This window comes from Bos mutus, chromosome 5 (genome assembly GCF_027580195.1).
Source record: "Bos mutus isolate GX-2022 chromosome 5, NWIPB_WYAK_1.1, whole genome shotgun sequence".
Classification (NCBI taxonomy): domain Eukaryota; kingdom Metazoa; phylum Chordata; class Mammalia; order Artiodactyla; family Bovidae; genus Bos; species Bos mutus.
The window spans coordinates 99,831,166-99,857,579 of record NC_091621.1 but is presented as its reverse complement, the minus strand read 5'-3'; the positions used below and the strand labels follow the sequence as shown (position 1 = coordinate 99,857,579).

Below are 26,414 nucleotides of genomic sequence, written 5' to 3'. Positions count from 1 at the left end.
CTGTAGAGAAGGGCGGGAGGTGTGGTTCCGGAGTTTGCAAACTCTTGCCCTATCGGCCGTACAACATCGACCACTCCTTTGTCTCATTGCCTCGGTGCTTCTTTGGAGCCAAAGAGGGCGGTTTGTGGCCCTTGTCTGTCACAAGCGATTGTATAACCTCAGGGTTTGGGGCAAGTCACCCTGCCCCTGGGGGCTTCAGTTTCCCAATATGTGACATGAAAGGCTATACTTATTCTCCCCCCAGGACCCTCAAGCTCGTCTCTTTGGAGTGCTGGGGAACTGGGCCCAGACTAGATACCAGATGGCGATGTTACTTGGAGGGCTTGCCTTTGAGGCCCCACGTAAAGTGTGATGACCTGTGAACCTGCTTGGGCCTGGGTCTTGCTTGCACATCTGTTGTCACTGTCATGGACAACAGGGGTTTAGGCACGTGTGTCCCAGGCTGGTGTCACAGTCACCCCATGTCTCTCCTGCACCCTGTACCTTACCTTATAACCTGTTCTGTGAATACATCAGTGCCTTTTCCTTCCTCCTTGCCTTTGCTTAATTTGAATTTTTTTTCCCTCTGTCCATTTGGTAGAATACCTACTCATCACCTCTTATTTGAGCAACATTTCTTGCCTCCGTCTCCCTGGTGCTTTGTCCAGAACTTTGACACGTTGCACAGTGTCTGTCTTCCACGAGATCGTGTGCTTCCTGAGAGTAGGGATTTGTAGCTTTTACACATTTCCATAGGCCCAGCACCAACCTGATATAGTGCCTGACTCACAGAGAATGTGCCATAGATGCTTATTAAAGTGCATATCTTTTGATATCCCAGAGAATGGTTCACAGTCTGAGTGGTTATATGACTTGCCCAAGGTCGTGAAGCAGGTAAATTGGCAGAGCCCCATCTCTCACACCTCCATTTCAATCTACACTCCAGCCAGTGGGAATCATTATTTCATAGTTTGCTTAAATCTCTCTTGTATGCTTGTGCTCTGTAGTTGCTACTCCCAATGACTGGAAGGCTTTTCTCTCTACTGTCCATCTGAGGAAATGCTGCCAGCTACCAGATTAGGCATCATCTCTGGGGACACATACCTGATGCTCTTCGAGTGGGGTTAAATTGCCTCCACTGGGCTTCCACAGCCCCTGTGCATCTATCAATCAGTCACGCACTCAGTGCTCGAGTTTGCTACTGTTTACTCCTCACTCATTATTCTGTCAACACCTGGTGGTCTCTGTCTCTCCGTTGCTTACTTTGGAATACAGCTGTGTGTTGTTGTGCACGTGTGCTCAGTCGTGTCCGACTTTTGCGACCCCGTGGACTAGAACCCGCCAGTCATCTCCATCTATGGAATTTTCCCAGCAAGAATACTGGAGTGGGTTGCCATTATATCCTCTAGGGGAATCTTCCTGACCCAGGGATTGAACCTGCCTTTCCTGCCTTGGCAGGTGGATTCTTTACCACTGAGCCACTTGGGAATCCCTGGAAGGCAACTGTGCTCACCGCTATACCATCAACATGCTGATTTTGGGGCTTGGATCATCATAGTGGGTGCTCAGTGAGTATGTGTTCCAAGAACAAAGAACAGGGACCCAAATCATACCTTTGACTCCAGATCCTATTTTCCCTACCACATTGCATGGGCTAGTTGTGCCTTTCCAAAGTCATTGCCATGTTTTCCTCCAGTTCATTTTGGCCACATCATGCTGTTATTTGTTCTCTGTCCAACTGGCAGGTTCACTGGCTCACTCCCCAGGCAGGCAGGGCCACAGCCACAGCTGTTCAGGGACCTTCCTCTGGGATAGGGTGATGACCTCCTTGAAACAGGTCTACATTCCCTGGTCAGCCTTCCACTAAATAGAGTCTCTTATCTGTTGTGGGCAGAAGACCAGGGACGGGCATGGGCAGGCATGGTCTCCTCCACCTTGTCTGAGCTCTTGTTTTTGCCTCTGCCTCCACCTAGGACTGGAGCCAACAGTGATGATCTGTAGCGGGACCCCAGACCCCCTGCCTCGCCTGAGGTCAGCGTCCGTTGGTGCAGCTGTTGCTGTTAATGCCAGATGCCGTCTGGCAGGGGCGCTCCCATCCTGACTGTTTTCATTTCTGTTTTTCTGTATCTTCAGTGCTTTATCTTCCAGGGCCTCTTTGTTCAGTCGCTAAGTCACGTCCAACTCTTTGTGACGCCGTGGATTGCAGCTCACCAGGCTTCCCTCTCCTTCTAATTAACCCTGTTTAGCATTTCCACAGCATTTTCTAGAAGGTCAATTTCCCTGATGAATCCACATCCTGAATTCCAAAGGAGGACCAATCCTGTTTATCCTCACTCCATAGTCACTGCACCTCCATTGACCTCAGGCTTCTCTGCTGAGAAATGGGAAGAAGGAGGCCTTCCTCCTAGAGGGCTGTGAGGTTGCAAGAAGGATGGAGCGCAGGGTCTGGCACGTTGTTAGTGCCTGATGATGAAGGTGTCTTCTTCCACCTGCAGGGTGAGAACCTGGGAGAGGGTGGCACTCACAGTGGGCTGCAGAGGGGCTGGAGAGGGGCTTCCCAGCCCTGTGGGGGGTCCACCTGCTCAGCCAGAGCTGACCTGTCCTGGCTCTGGTTCAGTTACGAGGCAGGCTCAGGGCTCAGATGTGAGGGGAGGAGAAGGAAGCTAGGACTGGCAGTCTGAGCTAGAGTACAGCTTCTGCCCTCTTACTTACGTACTGCAGGGTTTTTCAGCCTGTGGTATGTGAGCCACCTGTGGGTTTGAGAATTCAATTTAGTGGGTTGTGAAAGTCGCTCAATCGTGTCCGACTCTTTGCGACCCCATGGACTATACAGTCCACGGAATTCTCCAGGCCAGAATACTGGAGTGGGTAGCTGTTCCCTTCTCCAGGGGATCTTCCCAGCCCAGGGATAGAACCCAGTCTCCCATATTGCAGATGGATTCTTTACCATCTGAGCCACCAGGGAAGTGGGTTGTGATCAGCTTTTAAAAAAACAATCATGGGACTTCGCTGGAGGTCCAGTGGTTAAGACTCCTCACTTCCACTGCAGGGGGTGCAGGTTCAGCTCCTGGTCTGGGAACTAAGATCTCATATGCTATGTGGCACAGCCAAAAAATAATAAAAGAAAATCAGACTTTTTCAGAGTACATTGCATATTTTAAGTATTATTTTGTGAAATATTTCTTGGTGTTATGTCGACATATCTTTGTGTCCTAGGTTGTGATAAAGAATGTATTTCTTACTGTGGATCATGGTCAAGGGGTTTGAAAGCTACCGAGCTATTGAAGAGTTACCAAACATCTGACACTGTTCTGAACACCCTTTATGTATTAATTCATTTACCCTACAACCCTGTAAGGTTGTTACTGTTACAGCCCTTGTCTTAGAGATAGAGAAAATGAGTCACATAGAGGTTAGGTATCTTGTCCAGAGTCATCCATATAGTAGGAGGTGGAAGCTTAAAGGTAATGTACTTCCCCTAGCAAGGATTTAATTTAACCTGAGACATTTAATTTAACCTCTTCCCCACCCACCCCTAGGACCAGCCAGCCAATCTAGGGCACCAGAGGGCAGTGTCAGGCTCAAACCCTTGCAGCTGGTGGTGAGGCAGGTGGGCAGCAGCAGTTTTCAGCCGTGGCTCTAAGGAGAGGCGCCCACACGGTGGCAGTATGGTCTCGCAGCCTCCCCTAGGGCTGGCCACCATCGCGGGATCACAGCTACCTCAAGTCTTCAGGGGACAAGGCCGTGGTACAGGTGCCTCTCGGAGACCATGTGTTTGGGGATTTCATGGCTGGAGGGAGGTACCTTAAAATAAAACACAAAGACAGAGATGGTGGGTCACAGTCTAAATTGATAGTGAGTTTCTCTTCAGGAGGTGTTGCTCCTGTATCTTTGCTTTTTGTCTTTTGTGTGTTTTTTAAAGCACTGTTGCAGAACAATTAGAATTGTGACTTATGTTTTGCAATTCAGGAAGCTGGTTTCATGTGATTCATGTTCTGTCACGTTTCCAACAATTACACAATGTCCCCTCACCCCTTTCTGAATATGAAGACGAGCCTGAAACAGTGACAGTACCCTTAACTCCTAGACTGGCAGGAGCGCCCTCCTGGGACGGTAGGTCTGGAGTGTCATGGCTGTGATGTGGTGGTGGGGGGTGGTATATGTTATTACCTCCCTTGCCCACCCCGTGTCCTCAGGAGACACATACAGGCTGGGCACCAGGGCTCATTCTAGATTCCACTCACTGTTGAGGTGAGGCTCCTCACGTGTTCCTGTCTGGTCAGGTCTGGTGGCTCAGATTCTGTCCGGCAGGGCAAAACCTGCAGCTGTGAGATGCTGTGGAAGGGTCGCAAATGAGGACCTTTCTTGGCCAAATGCTTCCTTCACCCTGTGGCGCATTCCTCTTCCCGGTCTTCAAACAGGAGCAGCCATAGGGTAGAAAAATAAGCCCTAGGCCCCAATTTGAACCACATCCTTCTTCACCAGCTCTGCCCATGACCCACTGCCTGACCTTGAGCACTTTGGTCAACCCTTCTGGCATCGTTCCTTATCTGTATGAAGTTCTAACAATGCTTACTCCACAGAAAGGTTAAGAACTTTCATAATAAGGAAATAATGGCCAGCACATCTGTGGTCCTTAACAGATGACTTCCAAATGTTCTAGCACTTTTCATATTTCAACTCATTTTATCCTCACAGTAAGCAGAATACTGTTATTAGTCTCCTTTTACAGCAAAATACTGTTACAGTTGCATTTTGTATTTTATAGGAGAGAAACTGAGGTCCTGAAAGGATAAATAACTTACCCTAGATCATGAATCAAGCAAAGGGTAGGGCTGGGACTCACCCAGGCAGACTGGCCCCAGGAGGTGTGTGCGTAGCCCTCTAGTTCTACTATGTATTTCATATTATCTTTAAATAAAACATAGTGTGTAAATACTCTTTGAAGAGGTAGCCTTTATTGTAAATAGTCTTTTTGTTGTTGTTGTTGCACTGTGTAGCTTGTGGGAAATTAGTTCCCCCACCAGGGATCAAACCGGGGCCCCTGGCAATAAAAGCACTGAGTCCTAACCACTGGATTGCCAGGGAAGACCCGCAGACCTCACATCTTGATAGGAGTTGTATAAGTTTTATTATTATTGTTAATTTTATTTTTTGCTGTACCACATGGCATGTGGGAACTTAGTTCCCAACTAGGAATTGAACCCCCACCCCTGCAGTGGAAACTTGGAACCTTAACCACTGGACTGCTAGGGAAGTCCTGTTGTAGAATTTTTGGCCATCTTTATTCTACCGCAGCGTCTCACAGCAGAGGCTTCAGGGTGCCTCTTCTCCTGGTAGACTGAGTTATTTTACACTTAAACATGGCTAGGGTTAAGGGGCTCATCTCATACATTTTTGTAGTTGCTCTATTTCTAACCTACTGCTGTCACTACAGTCATGTCCGACTCTGTGCGACCCCATAGACGGCAGCCCACCAGGCTCCCCCGTCCCTGGGATTCTCCAGGCAAGAACACTGGAGTGGGTTGCCATTTCCCTCTCCAATGCATGAAAGTGAAAAGTGAAAGGGAAGTTGCTCAGTTGTGTCCAACTCTTAGTGACCCCATGGACTGCAGCCTACCAGGCTCCTCTGTCCGTGGGATTTTCCAGGCAAGAGTACTGGAGTAGGGTGCCATTGCCTTCTCCGTTCTAACCTACAATGATGGCTTATAACACACTGAACGTTTTGATACTACATTGCCATTTTTTTCTGTTGGTGGCACTCTTCTGCATTTAATTAATTTATATGATTTGGAATGATTTGAGAGACTGGTCTGAGATGGAATATTTCGAAGAGATTGAAAAAACCGGTGACAGACTTTTGAAGGATTTTGCAGTTGGCACTAAACTTGGGACTTTCTCCAGAAGAGCAGGCAAATCAGTTTTATTCATGTAGATGTAGGAGTGAGACAGTCTGTTGGTCCTTTCTTCCCTGCTTAAATACATCTGTTGCATGCCATTTTTTATTTTGGGGTTGATGGATCAGTCGTGTGATGTCCTTGGATTAAATACTTGGGCTAAAGCATCTCATATATCTGCCCATCGACTTACTTTGTAGCAGATTTACGTTCCGTCTGGGATGCCAGACTGAAGTCAATGCTTTTTTTAAAGCCCACAGCCTGACAAAAAGCTTTCCCCAGTCAGCATTTTTACCATATTTAAAAAATATAAGCATCTGTAGGGAAATGATGCAGACTTTGGTTGCTTTTCTAGGGAAGAATCCAACATGGCTTTTGGGGCTGATGTAACTGATGAGAGAACCGAGGATCCTGAGGCTGAAGCCTCATCAGGGCTGATGCTCTGGACTCCAGAGCCGTCCTCTTCTCTTGAGTCATCCCACCCTACTTGCATCGCAAGATGTCTGGTTTGGTGGAGTGGATTCATACTCTTCTTGAGGATACTTTTGTAGAATCAGCATTTCGACACTTCTCTTCTTCCTATGGGCACACTTTGCTAGGTTTGGTAACTGTTTGGTCTCTTGACTTCTTATAACCCAGTGTCCATATGAAGGAAACTCATAGGGACAGTAATAAGGAGATGGTTGCTTTAATGGTTTAATATTTAGAGGATGGCTCAGAGGAGGTGGATTTTTGAAACACCACATCACTGACTTGCTATGTAATGGGTTTCTGCCTCAGGTTCCTCATCTGTAAAATGGGAAGAGTGATATCTAGTACCTCTTAGGGTTGTGGTGATAATTAATATAGCAAGCTATTTCATGCATGTGTTACTTGCCTATTGCTGTATAACAAATAACCCCCCAAATTCAGCATCTCAAAACAAACATTATCTTGAAGTTTCTGTGGATCAGCAAACAGGAAGCAGCTGCCTGATTCTGGCTGGGTGGTTCTGGCTCAGGGTCTCTCATGAGGCTGTGTGTGAGTTGCTGGCGAGAGCTGCAGTCATCCGAAGGTAGGACTGGGATACAGTGTGCTTCCAGGCTCACTCATATGGCTGTGGGCAGAGCTTGGTTCCTTGCCACATGGGCTGCTCCACATTGGATGTCCCTTCACATTCAGTATGACAGGTGGCCTCTCTCAGAGCGAGGGACTCCTAGAGAGAGACAGAAAGCACAGTTTTTGGTAGATGAAGGCCATAGTCTTTTTTATACCCTAATCTTGAAAATGACATCTTGTCACTTCTGCTGTATTTTATTTGCTAGAAATGAATCACTAAGTCCACCCACACCCAACAGGAGGGGGTGAGGCTCCACCTCTCTGGGGGATAAGTATCTAATAATTTGTGGACATACCTTTAAAATCGCCACACCAGTTCTGGGCATATAGTAAATACTCAGTGAATGATTAGGTGTTATGCTGAGCTTAGCAGACAAATTCATTTCTTGGTGAGTTGATTTCCAGGAAGGCTTTAGGGACACCCCACTTTTATCATGCAAAAGGAATTTGGGGCTCATATTAACCTTGAGATTACATTCATTTTCTTGTCATTTGGGAGGGAAGATTCTTCCAGAGACTGGTGGTGTCCAGCTGGTCTATCAGCCCAAAGAGTCTAGGAGAGGAGCACACGTCACTTAAAGTCCCCTTCTCTAGACCGAGCACATTTTCTCCCCCGACACCTGATGCAGTGTCTTCTCAACTGGGGCCAGCAGATGGCACCAGTGGCACCACCTGGACCGGGGGGCAGAGCCCATGCCCTGCCGAGGGCTCCCAGCCCCTCCTGCCCCCAGCAACTCTACAGTCCAAAAACAGAGATGGTTTTTTAAAATAAATGAGTTTATTTCACCATGGAGTATAAACCCAAATTTGGGCAAAAGAGGAAAAAGGAAAAAAAAATCTCTGCAAACCTAAAACCTCCTCAGTTTCCCTTGTATATGGTTTTCTATTTTTATATAGTTACAAGCAGTTGGAACTACACTTTCGTATCCTGATTCTTTTCACTTAACTTTGTCACACATGTACTTGTATCAATATTATGTAGTCTTTTACCACTTTTTAGAGTTTTTGAGGGCTGTTCAATATTCATGGGCTGAATGTACCATAGTTTATGTAACTATTCTCCATTTTTCTCATTTCATTCTGTTCTTAATGTAAAAGATAATTTGCTTATTATTTATTTTATGTATGTTGTTTTCTGCCATAATTATTTTTGCCCATGCTTTTTGCCTTTTAATATTTATCATTTTCTTTAAAATAGGTATATTAGCAGGATGGTTGTACCTAGAAATGGTAAACCTTTTCCCCTGGGGAATTACTCTGTTGCTTCTAAACTTGGAAAGTCCTTTCTTTTATTATAGTACCTCCTCTTCACCTCTAGTTTCTATATGGCTTTGAAAAATTAATCTGAAATTAATGTTGAAGTATAATATGAAATAGGGGTCTAAATGAGATTGATTTTCTTCCCCAAGTTAGTAACCCATTGGTCCAACATCATTTTTATTTACTTATTTAATTTTGGCCATGCCCAGGGCATGCGGGATCTTAGTTCCCTGAGCAGGGATTTAACCTGTACCCCCTGCATTGGGAACTTAGTCTTAACCACCAGACCACCAGGAAAGTTCCAGTCCAACATCATTTATTGCACAATCCTGTACAATCTTTTCCACTGATTTGTGATTCCCTTTAAAAAACATCTCCATCTTAGAACAGGCTCTGCTTCTGGCCTATTGTTTCATTGATTTGTCTGTTTTGCATGTGTAACTTTATAATATTTTCAAAAAGAATGAATGGATGAAGTCAGGCCTTAGCTAGGAGAGGGGCTTGATCTGGCTGGAAACAACAAGATCTGCTAGAGGGCTGTCTAAACTTGACAAGGAAAGAAACTGAGGCAATGAAGGACACATGAGTCCATACAACACAATAGGAAGATAGCAGACAGCAAAGATGCCATGCCTAAGGCAATGGGCGCTCAGGGGCCAGGATTTACAAAACAGGTCCCGGGGGCCGGGGAGGGTAGGTTGCTAGAAGCAAGCAAGATGTAGACAGGACTCCAGCCAATGCAGCAGTGATCTTCACAGGAAAAAGTAGTTCTCTGAAGCCAACTATTAATTTACAGGAAAAATACCAGGGAATGTGTGTCTCATTGGCTGAGTAAGAGCTGAACCACGTCTTATTAAACACAAATAAGGCTGGTGATATTTTGATGGAATTAAGAACTTGGCACATGACGGGAAGAGCAACAGATGTCACGTACTTAGGTGTCAGTCAACTATTCGTTACAGCACCTCGAACCAGGGGCTCAGCCAGCCTTTAGTAACTGGGTAGGTGAGATGTGTGTAACAGGATTTGATAATATGGGTACTGCTGCTAAGTCGCTTCAGTCATGTCCGACTCTTGTGCGACCCCATAGACGGCAGCCCACCAGGCTCCCCTGTCCCTGGGATTTTCCAGGCAAGAACACTGGAGTGGGCTGCCATTTCCTTCTCCAATGCAGGAAAGTGAAAAGTAAAAGTAAAGTCACTCAGTCGTGTCCAACTCTTAGCGACCCCATGGACTGCAGCCTACCAGGCTCCTCCGTCCATGGGATTTGCCAGGCAAGAGTACTGGAGTGGGGTGCCATTGCCTTCTCCAAATATGGGTACAGGCCTAATTAAATAATTTATTTTCATACTAGTCTTAACCACTGGACCACTAGGGAAATCCCAAAAGATTTATTTTTAAAAAAAAGTTTAGGAAAAGGAAGGGTGGACTAATGGGACCCAATTTTGGTTACCTGTAAACAGTGTGAAATACAGCAAATTCCACAGCCTGGGATTAGGGAGAGACCCTTCACTGAGAAGTTTCAGCTCTCTGCAAACTATGCCAAGTCTTGCCATGGGGTAAACACATCCTCCCTGACAGGCTCAGGCTTTTGGAGTCTCACTGTTGTGACTGCAAATACCTGGAGCACAGACAGCAGTGCCGGGGGTAAGGGATTTTGGACCTGGCTGTCATGAAGAAGCTGTTCCAAGTAAAGGGCAGCGGATCCGGAAAGCTTGTGTCCCTACCATTCTAAGTGGACACATGAAGGACTTACTGGTAAGAACCAGTGAGAAAGCTATCACCTGTGATCCCGGGCTTTTGAGGAAACCACCATGATTATTTTCTGTACAAATGCTTTCCCATGGCTTACTCATCAATGGGACTCAAATACCTGATGAGAGGGTAAGAAGGGACAGGTTCCTGGTGAGGAGGGACAATAAAAAAGCCAGAACAGCTCAGGGAACCAGAAACTACATTCATCATAGTTATCTTACAAACTCATTTATAAATGATTTCTTGCCCATGCTAAGCTGGGTTCTGTATGGAACAGTGGGGTGAATCACCTCCAAGAGAATCCCCACTGATAGCCAGCATGGCGACCATTTCACAAAACCTGATCTGGCAGGGCAGAGGCGAGGAGGCGCTGTTTGGAATGCCAAAGGGCAGGGGAGTGGGATGAGAGAGAGAACAGAGGGGGAAGGCAAGTCAGGGAGGGTGGTCCTGGGGAGAGAGCAGCTTGGCAGAGACCCGCCTAAATAATACAGCCTGCAGGGAGCTGTCCTCTCTCTGCCCCCATTGGGATTTTGAAAGCAGAGCTGGGGGCGGAGAGGCAGTATGGTGAAGGAGGGCCGGCCTTAGGGCTTCTCAGACTCCTGGCTGGGACCCCGGAGATCACCTGACCTTTCTCAGCTGGTGTTTTCATCAGGGGGTAATGGCCCCACCTGCCCTACTTGGTGGAGGACCTTAGAGCCTTTGTCTTAAAGTGCCTGCTACAACCCGTATGAAGATGAGGGTGGATTGCACTTGTGAAACGCTCCACGGGTGGGCGGAATCCAGGGGCCTCAGAAGAGGAACACTGGGCACTTGACGGGGATGGAGCTGAGGCCAGCCTGGTGTTCGTGATATCTGGCTTGCAGACAAGTCTGGCGTGGAAGGTGGCTCCCTTCCATCTGGCAGATGATGCTGTCCCTGGACCCCTCTTCCCAGAAATCCCTGAACCAAACAGGAGGGGAGACCACCGTGTGGCCGCCCTCAGCCCATCTGTGTCCTCTGTGTGGCTTTGGTGCGGTCACCGCGATGATCTGAGGGGGGTCTTTGGCAATCACGTGGGAGCACGAAACTGCGGGGAAGAGGAAGGCTGACTGTGAGCCTAGTGGGAGCAGCCGCCCGTCAGAGCTCCTCCTTGTTGCTGTTGAAAGGTGAGACCGGAGGCCCTGGAGCCAGAGGGTGCCCTCCTGGCCCGTGGTCGCCAGGCCGCTGGTCGCTGGCCCCCTGGTGCTGGCCCATGGTGGCAGAGTCCCACAGGAGCCCGCTGTCCACGCCGTGCTGACGGAGGCTCTCAGTTCCCACGAGCCCCTGCGTTCTCAGGTAGCCCTGCTGGCAAAAGGGCGGGAGCTTCTGGTGTGTTAGGGCGAACAGGAAACAGGACTCTGCACAGAAGTAAAAGGAGATGGGCTGAGAGCTGTGGGGACAGGTGCAAGGGGAGGGGCTGCTGATGCCCTCGTGGCCTCACTGCTTCCCTCCAGCCTCTGAGCCCAGGGGCCGACTGTTCTGGGTATCTCATGTCTGACCTGGGTAGCCGTGGACCCCATCCCTCCCTGAAGTTGTAAGACTAGGAGCCGCCTTGACATTATAGGGAAAAAAAAGTTCCAAAGGAAAGCAAACCAAAGAGATGGCCCAGCTCCCAGAGATGGGGGCCTGCATGCTGCTGTGGGTGGCGTCACTGGCAGGGGCGGGGGGATCTCACCCACTCAGGAGCAGCTCCTCGGCCTTCTCTTCCGGGAGCCACCCTGGGGGGCTGGGATCTACTGAAACCCGAGTGCCTAGAGCGTGTGCTCTGTGACAGGTGAAGCTCCCACAATGAGAAGCCCACGCACAGCAAAGAAGACCCAGTGCAGCCAAAAATAAAATAAAAAAATTTTTTTAAATTAAAAAAAAAGCAAAGGATTAAGCAGATGTGGGCTCAGGCTTCTGAGGGCTTTAGAGACAGGATGGGAAGATGGCGTGTCAGAGAACCATCCTGACCTCCTGTCTCAGTAAACAGGCACATGATAAAGGGTGCTATAAGGCTCACATGAGTGATCAGGCTGGGAGTGCTACAGGAAAATATTTCCCACCTTATCTCTGACTTCCAGTACAGAGGGCCCTTGGCAGAATGGGCCACAACCACCCTCTCTGAGTAGGGAAGACAGCAGATGTGGGAGACGATGGAGGGGTTGCAGTGAGGCAGCCTTTTGGCAAGCACCCCCTACTATGACATACGTCACCCCTTCTGCAGGGCCAAGGGGCAGAGAAGCCCAGCAGATCTGGGGCCAGAACTAGCAGCTGCACATCTGCTAAAGGGAGGGAGGGGAAGCCCACCTCTGCCAGCTAGCCCTTTGGGGGAGGAGTCTTGCATGTTCAAGGCAGTGATACTTGGTGGCTTGTACTGTTGAGTATATCTAGGAGGTAGGAGCCAGGAGGCTCAAAGGGCCTGTGGTGATGGACTGGTGGGAGCCATGACTCAGGGCTGGAATACACCCCCTAAAAGGTTCCAGCATCTCTGTGCTCCTGAAACCTCAGGAAATAGGTAGGCATTTTGCAGCTGAGGTCTCTAGACCTTCAATGCACAATTTCCTATGGAAGCATACAGTCAGAGCTGATGTCTGCAGGATACTGGTACTTCAAAGCTGCTTTAGCTCTGCTCTCTGAAGTACCCCTGCTGGAGCGTCTACATACATTTAGACTGTTGACTTCAAGTACTGTTTTCAGCCATCTCCCTTGGTACATACATTTTTTATTTCAAGGTGAGCTGAAGGATTCTTGCTCTCTGACCTGTAGGCCAAGGACTGACCATCTCTAACCTGGTCTGATACGAATAGTGCCTGATATGCAACCACTGTTTCAACAGATATTTGCTGAACAGAAAAAAGAAATGGCTATCCTAGTAATTCGGAGAGTTAAAAAGTAAAAAATTAACTTTTTAAAGTTAAAAAATTCTGGCTTGTTTCAGTCAGTTCTGCCTCTGAATCATGAGACTTCTCTTCCCAAGTCCCTCTTTGGGTTCGGCTATCAGAGCTGTCTTCCAATTCACCAATTTTCCCTTCATCTATGTCTAATGTGCTACTAACCCTGACACTGAGTTCTAATTACAAGTTGATACTTTTATTTCCAGAGGTTCTACTTGGACCTTTCTCAAAATTGCCCATTCAATATCCTTCCATTCTGTTTTTAGTAACCCCTTTTTTATTTATTCACAGAATCTATACATACTTTACATCTTCTGTCTGACCACTCCAATTCATACAGTCCCTGTAGGTTTGATCCAACAGTGTTGTTTCTGTTGACACTCCCGCACGGTCATTTGAGTTCTTATGTTTTAGTGATTTCTGCTTGGGAGTTCATCTTCCAGAGAACTTTATCTGTGGGAATTCTTTGAGGTCTGGCTTTATAGTCTATTTCCTCACAGAAGACTTGCAATGATGCCTGTGATTTCTGCATCAAGATGACAGTGTGAACTTTGGCCCCAAACTCATATGAATGAGGCCTAGTGGATGGAAATTCTCAAAGGAGGTTTTTCCCCCTGCACTCTACACAGAGCGAAAAATCCTGCATCTCCTCTGTCTCTCCTGGGAGTGCTTTCTGGCTCCTAGCTTACCCACTGAGACCCTGGCTTTATTTGAGGTTTTCTGTACCGACCTCTTAGGGCTTCCCAGGTGGTATTAGTGGTAAAGAACCTGCCTGCCAATGCAGGAGACACAGGAGACGTGGGTTTGATACCTGGGTTGGGAAGATCCCCTGGAGAAGGAAATGGCAGCTCACTCCAGTATTCCTGCCTGGAAAATCCCATGGACAGAGGAGCCTGGCGGGCTATAGTTCATGGGTCGTAGAAGAATCAGACACAAGTGAGCAACTAAGTACACACATACGGACCTCCTACCCTGCTCCAGCCTCGCCTTGCCATCCCCAAGTGCTGGTCAGTTACGCAGGCTCTAGACCCCTGATGACCAGCAGACATCACCACCTCCGGTGTGTGTGCATGCTTTTCTTAGTGTCTGGCTTCTGGGGGGTTCCCTTATTTTCCTGTAAGTTCTTTAAAGAAGACGTTTTACTCAGTGTCTGCGTGCATGCATGCTAAGTTGCTTCAGCCCTGTCCAATTCTTTGCGACCCCATGGATTACAACCCACCAGGCTCTTCTGTCCATGGAGTTTTCCAGGCAAGAATATGGGAGTGGGTTGCCATTTCCTCCTCCAGGAGCTCTTCCAGACCCAGGGACCGAACCTGCGTCTCTTATGTCTCCTGCGTAGGCAGGTGGGCTCTTTACCACTAGTGCTACCTGGGAAGCGCTAGTGTCTGCAGGTGTGCTGTACTGGGAGGGGTCATAGGAGACAGACGTCTCAGGTGCGGGTTTCCAGACGTGCGTCCTAAAGTTCCACAGGGCGCTGGTCTACCTGGTCTTCTTCACCTTCCAGCTCAGTCTCTCTGTCCTCCTGGGAACTTAACTTACCTGCATAGAAGCTTCGCAGGTCGGTATCCAAACAGTTCTCCAGGAAGCGCCTCAGGGGCAGGATGTGTCCCACCGGGGCCGTCCAGTCCGTCAGGAAATCTTCCACAACGTGGTGGAGGGCTGAGGGCCTCGGAAGCGGCCAGCCTGCCGGGCGGAACCTCACCTCCTGCTCTGTGGGGAGGAGAGGGCACCACTTCAGAGCGAGTGCATGGCTTCCCAGAGCTACAGCCCGGTGCTGCCCCCCAATCCTCTTCTGCTTGACCTTCCTGACACCCCTCTGGTCAGCTGGTTCAGCTGTCCTTCCAAATGTCTGAAAGGCTGATGTGAAGGAGAGGGACTAGGCCAGACTCACTCCTGTGGTGTCAGGGGGAGGAACTAAGACCAGTCACTTGAACTTGGTTTGCTTCTAAGACTTCCACGGACTGAGATCTGTTGCGGCTGCTTTGAAACTGGTCTTTCTGTGAGTAGGCTCTGGGTCCTGTCTCCAAGGGGTCTTAGGGCCCCTCTAGTCCAGTTTCCTATCTGGTGGGGTGCCCCTCTGTGTGTCCCCATCACAGGGCACCAAGCCATGACCATTCCTGTACCAGGAAACTGTGAGGGGCCTGTCCCAGCCTCGGCAGCTTTCAGGATGAGCTGCTGCTTATGAGTGTGAACCTGGGTTCCTGTCACTTTTACCCGCTGACACTTCCTCTGCCCTCTGGTACAACCCCTAATTTTAGATCATCCTCTTCCAGGTGATATCCCTTCAAGTTCGGAGGCAGGATTTGTGTTCCCCAGGTAGGCCATCTGTCCATAACTACTCTGTACAGGGCACCATGCTGGCATTCTGTGTTATCTCATCCATTCTCCTCTTACATGGAGGGTATCACTGCCACCCCATTTCACACACGAGCAAGCTGAGGCTCAGAGGGGTCAAGTAATGGTGCAAGGTCACACAGCGAGGGAAGGACGACCCTGGGAACACTGCCCAGCTCTCCTGCTCCCTTCCTGTGCTAATCTGCTCCTGTCCCTTTGCTGTTCCCCCTAGAGTCAGTCTCCAGACCACCTTCCATCCCCCGTCTCACTCCAAGGTCAGCCTTCTCTGGACACAGTGACAACACTGTCCCTCTTACTACTGGAGGCAATCACGGCACTCCATGTGTGGCCTGCTGTGGGTCAGAATCTGGGGACGGCATTGATCATTCATGCCACTTGCTCCACTGAGACTCTGGGCAGGGCCCCTGGTGTTCCCCCTTTCATCAGCTGAGGGTACCGCATGAAGGCGCAATGGTGTTGGGGTCTGAGGGGGGCCCCGGCTCACCGGTGGGGAGGTGCCTGTAGTAGTAGATGACAGGATGGAGGAAGTTGGACAGCCAGGCGTCTTCCATGTGCCCCACAGAGCGGTCAGAAAAGAAGACGTCCTTGTCGGGCCCAGAGTAGTTCCGGCCATACTCCATGTTGATGACGAAGAGGCCGTGCCTCGCCCTCTTTCCTGTGATCGTCTCCAGCTGTGCCAGCATCTGCATGGGGAACTCCTCCAGATACTCAAAGGTGGTGGCATTCCTGGGGACAGGGGCACACAACTGGGGTGAGACCCTGGGTGCTTCAGCAGAGGTGACAGGAGCGTGTGTGCTGTGCACGCACCACCTCTCCTTCCTAGAAGCGGCCATCAAACAGCATACAGACTGATGAGATCCGAGCATCTCACCTGAATACTACTAGAGCCTAGACTTACAGGTGTCAGAAAGCCGGGAGGAACCTGAATGGGTGTCCAGGGAAAGGGTGAGACAGGCTGAGACCAGTGACAGAGAAGCCCTACGAGGGAGTGAAGGCCTCCGAGTGCTCCAGAGACAGGAAGGAGGCTGGTGGGGCCCCAGTGGAGCCGACAGTGAGGGGCAGGAGAGGTCAGCAGGGGCAGGTCAAGGAGGGCCATGTGTGCCATGATGGGAAAGTCTCCTGGCCCAGGAAGTGGGGTTGAGGGCCTTCAGAGGGTACTGAAAAGGGTGAATTCCAAGTGACTCAAGTTTTAAAAGAATCATTCCGGCCACCGTGTTGAGAGCAGACCATGGGGGCCAAGGCGAGAGGCTGCTGTATCAGTGCAGGAGGGGGATGCTTTTGGTGTCCAGACCAAGGTGGCAGTGGTGGGGCTACTGAGAGGCAGGCAGGTTCTAAACACAGTTTGAAGGTAGAGTGGACAGGATCTAAGAATGGTGTGAGTGGTGAATGGGTGTGAGAGAGACAGGAGTCAAGCGTGATGAGGGAGGTTCTGCTCTAAGCACCTCTGAGTTTCCTGCATGTCCCTCAACCTGGTGTGCTGCTGCACCCACTGGCTCTGGACCAGGCTGTTCCTTCTGTGGCTTCTCACCTGCCACCTGTCCTTTCAGACCACACACTCCCCCGCCCCCACCCCCAGCTCTGCTCCCTTCCCTGCTCCTGAAGGTTTCCTTCTAAGGGAGTGACCTCTGTGATCTGTTGCTTATCACTTCTTTGATAAGGAGCTGGCTGGCCCAGGGAGCTCTTAAATCCCCACAGGTGGTCATCTGTCATCGCTGCAGGCCACTGCTTATGTGTTTAGTGCCAGATGCTTTCCACCAGTTATCTTTACTCCTTCCTACAGCCCTGCAAGGTCAATGTTATTAGCTCTATTTTGCAGATGAAAGAAAGGCTCAGAGAGGATAACCTGTCCCAGATCACACTGGTAGAAAGTGGCAAAGCTGTCGTCATACCCATGTCTGTCAATCCGTCTGTCAGCAGAGCTCATGATGTTGATTTTCCCCAGAAGAGCCCAGTCCCCTCCCTCTCTGCCACCCCAGTCCCCAGCCTTCTCCATCTTAGGAAGGAACCACTGGGCTGTTCCACACATGCAACAGGAAAAGAAGAGCAAGACAGAGTAGGGGGGTAAGCTGGTGGGGATGGGGGCAGGAGACGGGGAGGACGACTCACTCCTTCAGCAGGACCACGTCGGCCAGAACACTGAACATCTGGTAGAGCCCAGAGGCCTCGTTGATGCGCCGGATGATGGCACTGGCCAGGTGTGTGATGGGGTGCTCGGTGGAGGGCCAGGCCACGCCGTGGTGGCGCTGCTCCAGCAGCCGGTGGACGGCACGCACTGAAACGGCCGGAGGGAGAATGGCAAGCTGCCTTTAAAATGTTACCTTTCACCTCTGGGAGGACGCAGAGTCCCCATCAGCTCTGATTTGGGACACACTCGTGTGCATGGCTCTGAGAAGATGTGTGTTCAGAGCTTTAGAGGAGGGTCGTACAGGTTTTCTGAGAAGGGCTGGAGGGGAAGTGTTTCTGGCTTAACGGTGTCTGTCGGGTGACTCAGTTCTCCTCTGGTGGGACAGCAACCAGAGAGGACCGTGAAATGAATGGGTGTGGCTAGATTTGGTCCCCAGGCCTGAGACTGCCTGTTTCTGCTTTAGGCCACCTGCATGTAAAAGTCCTGCCACTGCACATGAGACACGTCCACACCAGACCCAGAGCCTTTCTCTGCAACCTCTCGTCTCCCCATAGCCCCCATGTCTGTCAGAGACTCCCAGATGAAGAACCTCTGATGGCTCCCTCTCCTTCACAGCCAAAACCCAATCTCAGTTCTACTTTGAGATACTTTGTATATTTCTGGAAGGATAGAGAAGAAACAGTTATCTCCAACAACAGGGAACATTTTCTGTGGACCTGGGGCTGCCCTTACACAGCTGTGACACTGAGCCACCCCACACAGCTGCCTGCCTCCTCGAATCAGCACAACACCCAAGTCTAATAATGGCAAAGACACAGACAATTCATGTGACAAGAGACTCGGTCTGCCAATGGTCCCAGGAAAGGATGTTCAGGCTCATGAGACAGACAGACAGAAACCTGGTTCTCTGGAGGAAACAAGGTTAGGCTGAGTTTTGTGAAAGGCTGAGGAATTACATGGCTAGGGGAGTGGGGCAGGTGGCCAGACAAAAGGAGCACAGGTGCAAAGACATAAAACCTTGAGAGAAATGGGCGCATTCTGAAAAGGAGGCAAGGGCAGGCTGGGCAGGCGAGCTGGTGCTCTCCTGTATGAAGCTCTGGACACCATACTGAGGAACTGGCTGGGGAGCCCCTGTTTTTTGTTCAGACATGTTGTTCAAACAACAGTGTTTTGGTGGGTATCAGAGTGGCTGGATGGGAAGCCAGAGAGACCAGTGGCAGGAAGACCAGTCAGGAGAGACAAAGAGGCCCTGAGTCAGGCAAGCGAGGCTGGGATGGAGTGACGGGGGAAGGGAGGGGCAGGGCTCCCAGCAGGCCCTACCTTCCGCAGCTACCATCTCTCGTCTTCTGTGGCTTTCCTCTGCCTTGCTGTTTTCTACTTGCCTCCCTTGGGACCTGTTTCTCAGCTGAATGATGAGCAAGGTCGGGCAGGATATACCGTGTACAGCTGCACTGCCCCTCCCCCTAGGCGGGTCCTCAGCCAGGAATAGTGACCACAGGTCTCAGTGGCCTGTCCACCCAGAACTGTTTCGCATTTGCCTGAAACTCAGTGGTGAGCTGGGAGCCTTTGAGTCAGACAGGTGTGGATTCAGATGCCACCGCTGCTTTCTGTTGGCTGGGCGACTTTGGATAAGTGACTTACGTTCTCTGTGCCCCCATTTCCTTCTATGAAAAAGGGAACTGAAATAACAAGATCTGTCTTATGGGGCTGTTGGAAGGATTGAGAATGTGAGATAGGTGGGGTTTCCCAGATGGGTCAGTGGTAAAGCATCCACCTGCCAATGTAGGAGGCGTGGGTTTGATCCCTGGTCTGGGAAGATCCCACATGCCTCGGAACAACTAATCACATGTGCCATAACTATTGAGCCTGTGCTCTAGAGCCCAGGAGCCACAACTACTAAAGCCCAGGCACCCTAGAGTCCGTGCTCTGCAACAAGACAAGCCACCACAATGAGAAGACACACACGGCAACTAGAGGAGTAGTCCGTGCTTGCTGCACCTAGAGAAAAGCCCACGCGGCAACGAAGACCCAGCACGGTCAAAAAAAAAAAAAGAAGAAAGTGATCTGGAGAAAGATCAAGGGACGGGGGAGGCAAGAGAGAACGGGCAGGACCTGCCAGGACAGTGGGTACAGGGAGGGTGGCGTGTATAGGAATGTGAGGAGGGTTTCCTGCTGGGGACACAGCTGGAGAGGGAGACTCTTCCTATTCCGTGTGAGTGTGTCTGTGTGTGTGCAGTCTGCAAATATTTTGGTAAACAGACAGCGAACACTCTCTCCTTGGTTTTCTTCCCTGACAGCACACATGGGGTATAAAATATATCATCTGGAAATCAACAGCAAAACATGATTATCTTTCCATGCCAAACTGGAAGGAGAGTGAAATGCAGAAACTAGCATCAAGGCAAGTGAGGCATCAAATTAGATGCAGAAACATCAGGAAGAAGGACCCTTATGGTGTTTTTATGGTCAAATTAACTGGCCTGTGTAACACTAGTCATGCAATAAAGCACCCATCCAATGGGCTACCCAGAGTGCAGAAAACTGGCACCGTTGGTACCGAGAGTTTTAAAAAAAGAGCTGAGATAATCTAAGTGCCATTTTTAATGAAATTTGTTGGTACCCAAAGAATTTATGTGTACATAACGCTTTTCAGGTGCACTGCCTCCAGGAATTACCTTATTTAGTCCTTACTATGGCCCCATGGGGAAGAGAGTTCACCTCATTTACCTCTCTGATGTCAGGGGAGGGCCGACAGGCTTAGGGAGCTTAGGGAGCCTCACAGTCTGAGACCACCCAGCCGTTCCCCGAGGTGAGCTGTCCCCAGGCTCAGCATTACTGCCAGTGTAGGTACGTCACCCACACAGGGCTGACGCATGGAGCATGCACCCCCAGGTTACACCTTATCTGGGACTTCTCTAGACCAGCGGGCCCCAACCTTTTTGGCACCAGGGACTGGTTTCATGGAAGACAACTTTTCTACAGACTGGAGGGGGGAAGGGGATGGTTTGGGGACGATTCTTATAAGGAGCACACAACCTAGATCCCTCGCACTCACAGTTCACAGTAGGGTTTGCACTCCTATGAGAATCTAATGCCGCCACTGATCCCACAGAAGGAGGAGCTCAGGCAGCACTGTGAGTGATGGAGAGCTCCTATAAATATACATGAAGTTTTGCTCGCTCACCTCCTGCTGTGCGGCCTGGTTCTTAATAGGCCACAGAATGGTACTGGGCCATAGCTCAGGGGTTGGGAACCCCTGCTCTAGACATATCCTCAGACCATGAAAACCCACTGCTGTCTGCCCCAGATGGGAATTTATGACAATCACTGCTGATGAGCAATCCCTTTAAGAGTGCTCTAAGGGAATAAGGCATGTGTTTGCAGACCCTAGGGATGGTTCTTTCTGGGGACAGCGGCCCTCTCTGCCAGGCTCACCTGTGTATCGGAATCCATGGATGAAACCCCCAGCAGATTTCCGGTAATCCACTGAGTGGCTGGCAGTCCCCAGGATGAAGAGGCCCCGGCTCCCTTTGGATTCATAGCTGGCTCTGACCAGGGGGTATTTCTCGCTGAGTTCACTCCCTGAAGAGAGTCGGAGTGACCTGTGAGTGGAGAGGGTTGTGAATTAAAATCACTGCTGTGTATGAAACACTTTTTACAGGCCTGGCACTGAGCTAATTTAAACCACACCCCAACCCTAGAAGGCAGGTATGATCATGTCCATTGAACAGACAGAATAACTGACCTTCAGGGTCAAGATGTGGTGGGGCAGGGACACAGCCAGGACTCAAGCCTGACTGGAGCCTGGGCTCTGGGTCCCCGTGTGACCTGACAGGAAGATCCGTTCAGGCCCTTTGAGTCTCCTTGTCCACCCGGGGCCTGAACCAGAGGGCTTTGCTGAGAGATCTAGTTCCTCCCCTCCATCTGGACTCACTTGCTGAAAATGGAGAAGTCAAACTTCCAGCCCAGGCAGCGGATGACCCGGTCATAGGCCACGCGCATGGCAAAGTTGTCATTGTTGTCCTGGGGGAGGGGGATGGCGTCGGAACTCTGGTTGAAGAACTCCTCCATGAAGAGCTTCAGAGTGATGTGAAACTTGCCCTTGTGGTCTTTCACGATGGCCAAGTCTGTCAGGTCGGACTCGAGCAACCCGTCCAGGGACTTAAGCTGATAGGTGTCCAGCAGGCCATTGTTGATGGCCCTGGGGGCCCAAGTGAATGTCAGGAGAGAGAGAGAAGTGTCTGTGCTAGGTGAAGGAGACTCAGGGGCAGGGGTGCTTAGTCGGGGGGGGGGGCAGGGCAGCACACACACCTCCCAGCATACCTGAGGTCTCCGACGTAGTGGGTGGCCCAGGAGAGCCGGACCCGGGAGCGGCTCAGCATATGGATAAAGTTGGTGACACTGAAGATGTTCTCTGCTGTCTCAAAGGCCGAGTTCCCCCGGCCTAGGATCAGCACATTCTGACCCTCAAAGTCCTTGGGATCCACAGACACGGATTCATAACCATCCACATATTCGGAGCCAGGGAAGTCCACCTGGTTGGGGACCGACAAGCCCGTGGCCACAAGAAGGACGCTGCAGGTGGGGGACAGAGGGAGGATGGCTTATCCTCTCAGCTATGAGACCACTAAGTAAAAAAATCCCTCTTTGGGCCTGCCGCCTGGCTCGCCGGCCCCACCCAGACTGCTAAGTCCTAAAGGAAAGCAGGTCATCCATTCCTTTACCTACTTCCTGACCTGGCCCAGTGTATCTGACACTTTACCTCAGCCCCCTCACTGAATGATCCTTTGGGTATAGTTTGTTTTCACCTTTCTGGGATTATACCAAACGTGAGAATCAGTTTTAATTTCTGACTCTAGAGAGGGTGACACCATGAGAAACTGAATAATTCACTTAATTTTGAACACAGCAGCCATAGCCATACCAAGTACCACCTTCACCATGAAAATGAAACCAGACACTCTGCTTTCCCCTTTCTTACTTCCCTGATAGATGCAGAATCTGCTGAGCAGAGATTCTGTACGAGTCCCTGTACTAAGTACTTTCTGACTCATCTCACTGCTCAGAGCAGGTCTGCGTCGGTGTTATTTGGCCTGTGTTACAGGTGAAGACTGCTGGCTCCAAGTGAGCCCATGGACTCCATAGCTCCTCAGATAGCAGAGCTAGAATCTGACCAAAGCCCAGCCTAATTTCAGAGTCCTGCTCTTTCTGCTGATGGGGATTATAATCTTGTGGTGGGCAAGCCAGGAGCTGGACCCTGCGGCCTGCAGAGGAAAGAGTGGATAACAAGATAGTTTCAAAGACAGGAACAGGTGGTCTGGAGAAAAGGCCTGGGCAGCCCCCATCCCCCCTTGTTTTCTGAGCTGTCCACTGGCTTACATCTGACTCCCCTATACTGTAGCACTTCTAAGTCCTAAGATGCGAGGGTCCAAACTGACCCCGCTCCCTAGGCTGTAACAAGCAAGGAATAAGGCTGGGCCTCAGGCAAAAGGCTTGAGAAGATGAACTGTGATGGAGCACCTGCCTGGGGCCAGGTGCTAGGCTGACAACCAGGAAGGGGGAGTCAGTCTGGTGGGGCGTTAAGAACACAGGCTTCAGAGTCAGAAAGACAAGTGCAGTCAAGTGGCAGCTGCTACTTATTAGCCATGTGACAGAATACCAGTTACTTAGCTTCTCTGAGCCTCAGTTTGTCATTCATAAAATGGGGATCAGTGAACCTCCTTCATAGGGTCCTTGTGAGGATTAAACAAACACAGTAGAATGTGTAACTCTGAGTTGGAGTTGTCTACACAATATTAAGCTTTCTCCCAAGCCAAAGCAAGCTAAAGCTGAATGCTAGCAGCCCTGCCTGTTGTGCCTGGCTCTCATTCAGTTCTGAAATCCTACCGAGCCCAGCTAACACTTACTGGACACTTGCCAGCATTTCTCAGAATGAATTTTGGGGAATGCAAGTTCTAGGAGATGCACTACAAAAAGGGTTTTGTAGGTGCATAAGCTCAGATAATGCTGAATATTTTACCCAATGTTGGAGCCCTTCAGTGAATGTGAAAATATTTAAGACTGAAAAATCCTGGAGGAAAGAAATGGTCAGAATTTTCAAATATCTTTGGGCACACACATTTCTAGGAAACACCTGGGAAATGATGGATGAACTGAACCTCTGTGTACTGGATTTCAGCGGGAACAAAGATGGGGAGGGGGCTTTCCAGTTGGCTCAGTCCATAAAGAATGTGCCTGCAATGCAGAAGACCCAGGTTTGATCCCTGGGTTGGGAATAGCCCCTGGAGAAGGAAATGGCAACCCAGTCCAGTATTCTTGCCTGGAGAATCCCATGGACAGAGGAGCCTGGTGGGCTACAGTCCATGGGTTCCCAAGAGTTGGACATGACTTAGCGACTAAATCACCACCAAAGATGGGCTGAAATGCCCTTTTCCTCCCATTTCTCCCACACCTATGGGCCAACCAATGGGTTTTCTTCCTCCCAGAAAGGCCCCAGCTTCAGCAGGTGAGCTCTGCAGCCAGGTTCCTTACCTACACTGGTATGCCTGGCCCCGGTGGTCGGTCAGGATGAAGTAATGGCCATTCCAGGCCCCGCGATCCTTGTTCACAGTGACGTGGGCAATGGTTGTGTTATACAGCACGTGAAGCCCCAGCCGCTCTGCAAAGTCGCTCAGGTAGCGCACCATGTCGTTGGCGTCGGGATAGTAAGCGTCCGAGTAGTGTCTGAAGAGCAGCCGGGGGTCGTGGCTGAGCAGAGAGTTCCAGTCGTGACGCAGGTTGAACTCGGCATTGGTCTTGCCGGTGTACCGCTTGTTGATGCTGATGAGCTTGCGGTGCCGGGGGTAGCGCGTGAAGAAGCTGCCCGGCACTGGGGCGCGTTCGAATACCATGTAGTCTCTGCCTGCCCTTTGCAGGAAGTAGGCCATCTGCAAGCCCGCGGGCCCGGCGCCCAGGACGCAGTAGTCCCGATGCACGGGCGCCCAGGCCTGGGCAGGGCGCAGGTAGAGAGCCAGGTGCAGGGCGATGGTCAGGAGCAGCCCCGGGGCGCCCCACAGTGGGGCGGCGGTGGAGAGGCCCATCCTACGGCAGACCAAAGGGGTGAGGCCTCGGACCAAGCTAGGCCCCTCGAGGCTGGGGGACGGGAGCCAGGAACTGGGGGCCTAGAGAGAGGCAAGGGCTTCCCCGAGCGCTCACTGCGATTTAGGGCGCAGCCAGAACCCAAAGACCTCTGATCTCAACTGCCCAGACTGCATCGTTTCTAGCTCGGATCTGGGCTCCCTCCAGGAGTCCCGAACCCCTCCATCTTCCTCACGACCTTACTTCCCAGGGGCGCCGGACTCCTTACTGCCATGGTAATAAAAGGGTGGGTATCTTCCCCAATTTCCCCTAATTTCTGGGGTGCCCAACACCCTCCTAGGGCCTCCCGAGGCCAGACCCTTGAGAGTCACGTCTTTTGGCCTCGCCCCCGCGCTCCCGGCTCCAGCCTGGAGGAGGACTGGGCTGCACGGTCCTGTCCCCCTCCCGCGCCCGGCGCCCTGGCCTCTTCGGTCACGTGACAGGGATGCCCCGGCACACCTGCCGCGGAGCCGCGCGAGGCCACTCTCCTGCAGACGCGCGGCATCCGGGAGCCGCTCCCCACGCGTGCGCTGTGCCCACGCCCGCAGCTCCCGCCTCCCCGCCCGCCGGCCCACCGCGCGCACAGAGCTCGAACCTCCCAGCCGCTCCGGAGACAGCCCGCAGCCGAGTCAGGCCGCAATCGGCCGGCCCGCGCCTCCGCGGCGGCCCCGCCTCTCCCGCCCGGCCAATGGCAGGGGGCAGGGTCACGTGGCGAGGCGCGACACGGCGGGCGGGGCTGGCCAGGGCTGGGCGCCAGGATGCCAGCGAGCGAAGCGCACGTGCTGTGCCGCCGGCCCGCACCCGCAGGGAGGGTGGTGGCAGGGTTGAAGATCGAATCTGGCAAGGGCGCGGAGCTCTTTAAAACTGTATATTTATGCTTGTAAGGCAGGCACGGGAGCAGATGACTTTGGGAGATAAACCCCCGTGACACTTCATTAATGTGGGAAAGGAGTAGTTGGCTACCCAGTACTTTGAAACTGGAAACCAAGTTGGTGAAACCAGGACCAGTAAGGCAACTAAGGAGTTTTCGCTACAATGATTCAGTCTATCCTTCACTAAGTAACAAACAGGACTGACTTGATCTTCCATCAGAAGAGGGGGGCTCCACTCTAGTACTCTTGCCTGGAAAATCCCATGGACAGAGGAGCCTGGTAGGCTGCAGTCCATGGGGTCGCTAAGAGTCGGACACGACTAAGCGTCTTCACTTTCACTTTTCACTTTCATGCATTGGAGAAGGAAATGACAACCCACTCCATTGTTCTTGCCTGGAGAATCCCAGGGACCGCGGAGCCTGGTGGACTGCCCTCTATGGGGTCGCGCAGAGTTGGACACGACTGAAGCGACTTAGCAGCAGCAGCAGCAGCAGGGGCTGTTTCCTATATAATGTAGCTGACTAGCCAAATGGCACTCAGAGGGGGTTTGCTTAATTAAGATCATAGAGTTGAGAACTGGAGTGTGGAATTAACACACACACCGCCCCCCCCCCCCCACCATTTATACTCCAAATCATGAGCTCTTTCCAAACTTTTTATTAATTTATGAAGCCCGTTTTATGTGCTTGATATCAATTAACAATTAATTGCCCATCTAAGGAAGAAATGGAGAACTTTAATTGAGCCAACCTAAAGCTGGGAGAAATATCAATAACCTCAGATATGCAGATGACACCACCCTTATGGCAGACAGTGAAGAGGAACTAAAAGCCTCTTGATGAAAGTGAAAGAGGAGAATGAAAAAGTTGGCTTAAAGCTCAACATCCAGAAAACGAAGATCATGGCATCTGGTCCCATCACTTCATGGGAAATAGATGGGGAAACAATGGAAACAGTGTTAGACTTTATCTTTTTGGGCTTCAAATCACTGCAGATGGTGACTGCAGCCATGAAATTAAAAGACGCTTACTCCTTGGAAGAAAAGTTATGACCAACCTAGATA

At 50.7% G+C, this 26,414-nt stretch overlaps 1 protein-coding gene across 2 annotated transcripts; it reads right to left on the bottom strand.

Moving 5' to 3' along the window:
• Positions 1 to 6,693: 6,693 nt before the first annotated feature.
• Positions 6,694 to 25,138, bottom strand: FOXRED2 (FAD dependent oxidoreductase domain containing 2). Of its 2 annotated transcripts, none has more exons than XM_070371357.1 (9): positions 25,075 to 25,138; positions 23,895 to 24,443; positions 21,687 to 21,938; positions 21,298 to 21,564; positions 20,799 to 20,965; positions 17,345 to 17,510; positions 15,723 to 15,964; positions 14,423 to 14,593; positions 6,694 to 7,071 (listed from the first exon to the last, which is right to left on the bottom strand). In XM_070371357.1, the coding sequence occupies exons 2-9, from the start codon at positions 24,440 to 24,442 to the stop codon at positions 7,034 to 7,036; spliced, it is 1,851 nt and encodes a 616-aa protein (XP_070227458.1). In that variant the 5' UTR covers position 24,443; positions 25,075 to 25,138; the 3' UTR covers positions 6,694 to 7,033. The 2 variants fall into 2 exon arrangements, with proteins under 2 accessions (XP_070227458.1, XP_070227457.1); XM_070371356.1 differs by lacking the exon at positions 6,694 to 7,071 and adding an exon at positions 10,639 to 11,365.
• Between the last annotated feature and the right edge of the window lie 1,276 nt (positions 25,139 to 26,414).

Coding starts and splice junctions, on each gene's coding strand:
- FOXRED2 (XM_070371356.1), bottom strand. CDS start 24,442: ATGGGCCTCTCCACCGCCGCCCCACTGTGGGGCGCCCCGGGGCTGCTC. Junction 20,966..21,297: donor GACTTCTCCATTTTCAGCAA/GTGAGTCCAGAT, acceptor CTCCACTCACAG/GTCACTCCGACTCTCTTCAG. Junction 17,511..20,798: donor CCATGGATTCCGATACACAG/GTGAGCCTGGCA, acceptor CGGCCGTTTCAG/TGCGTGCCGTCCACCGGCTG.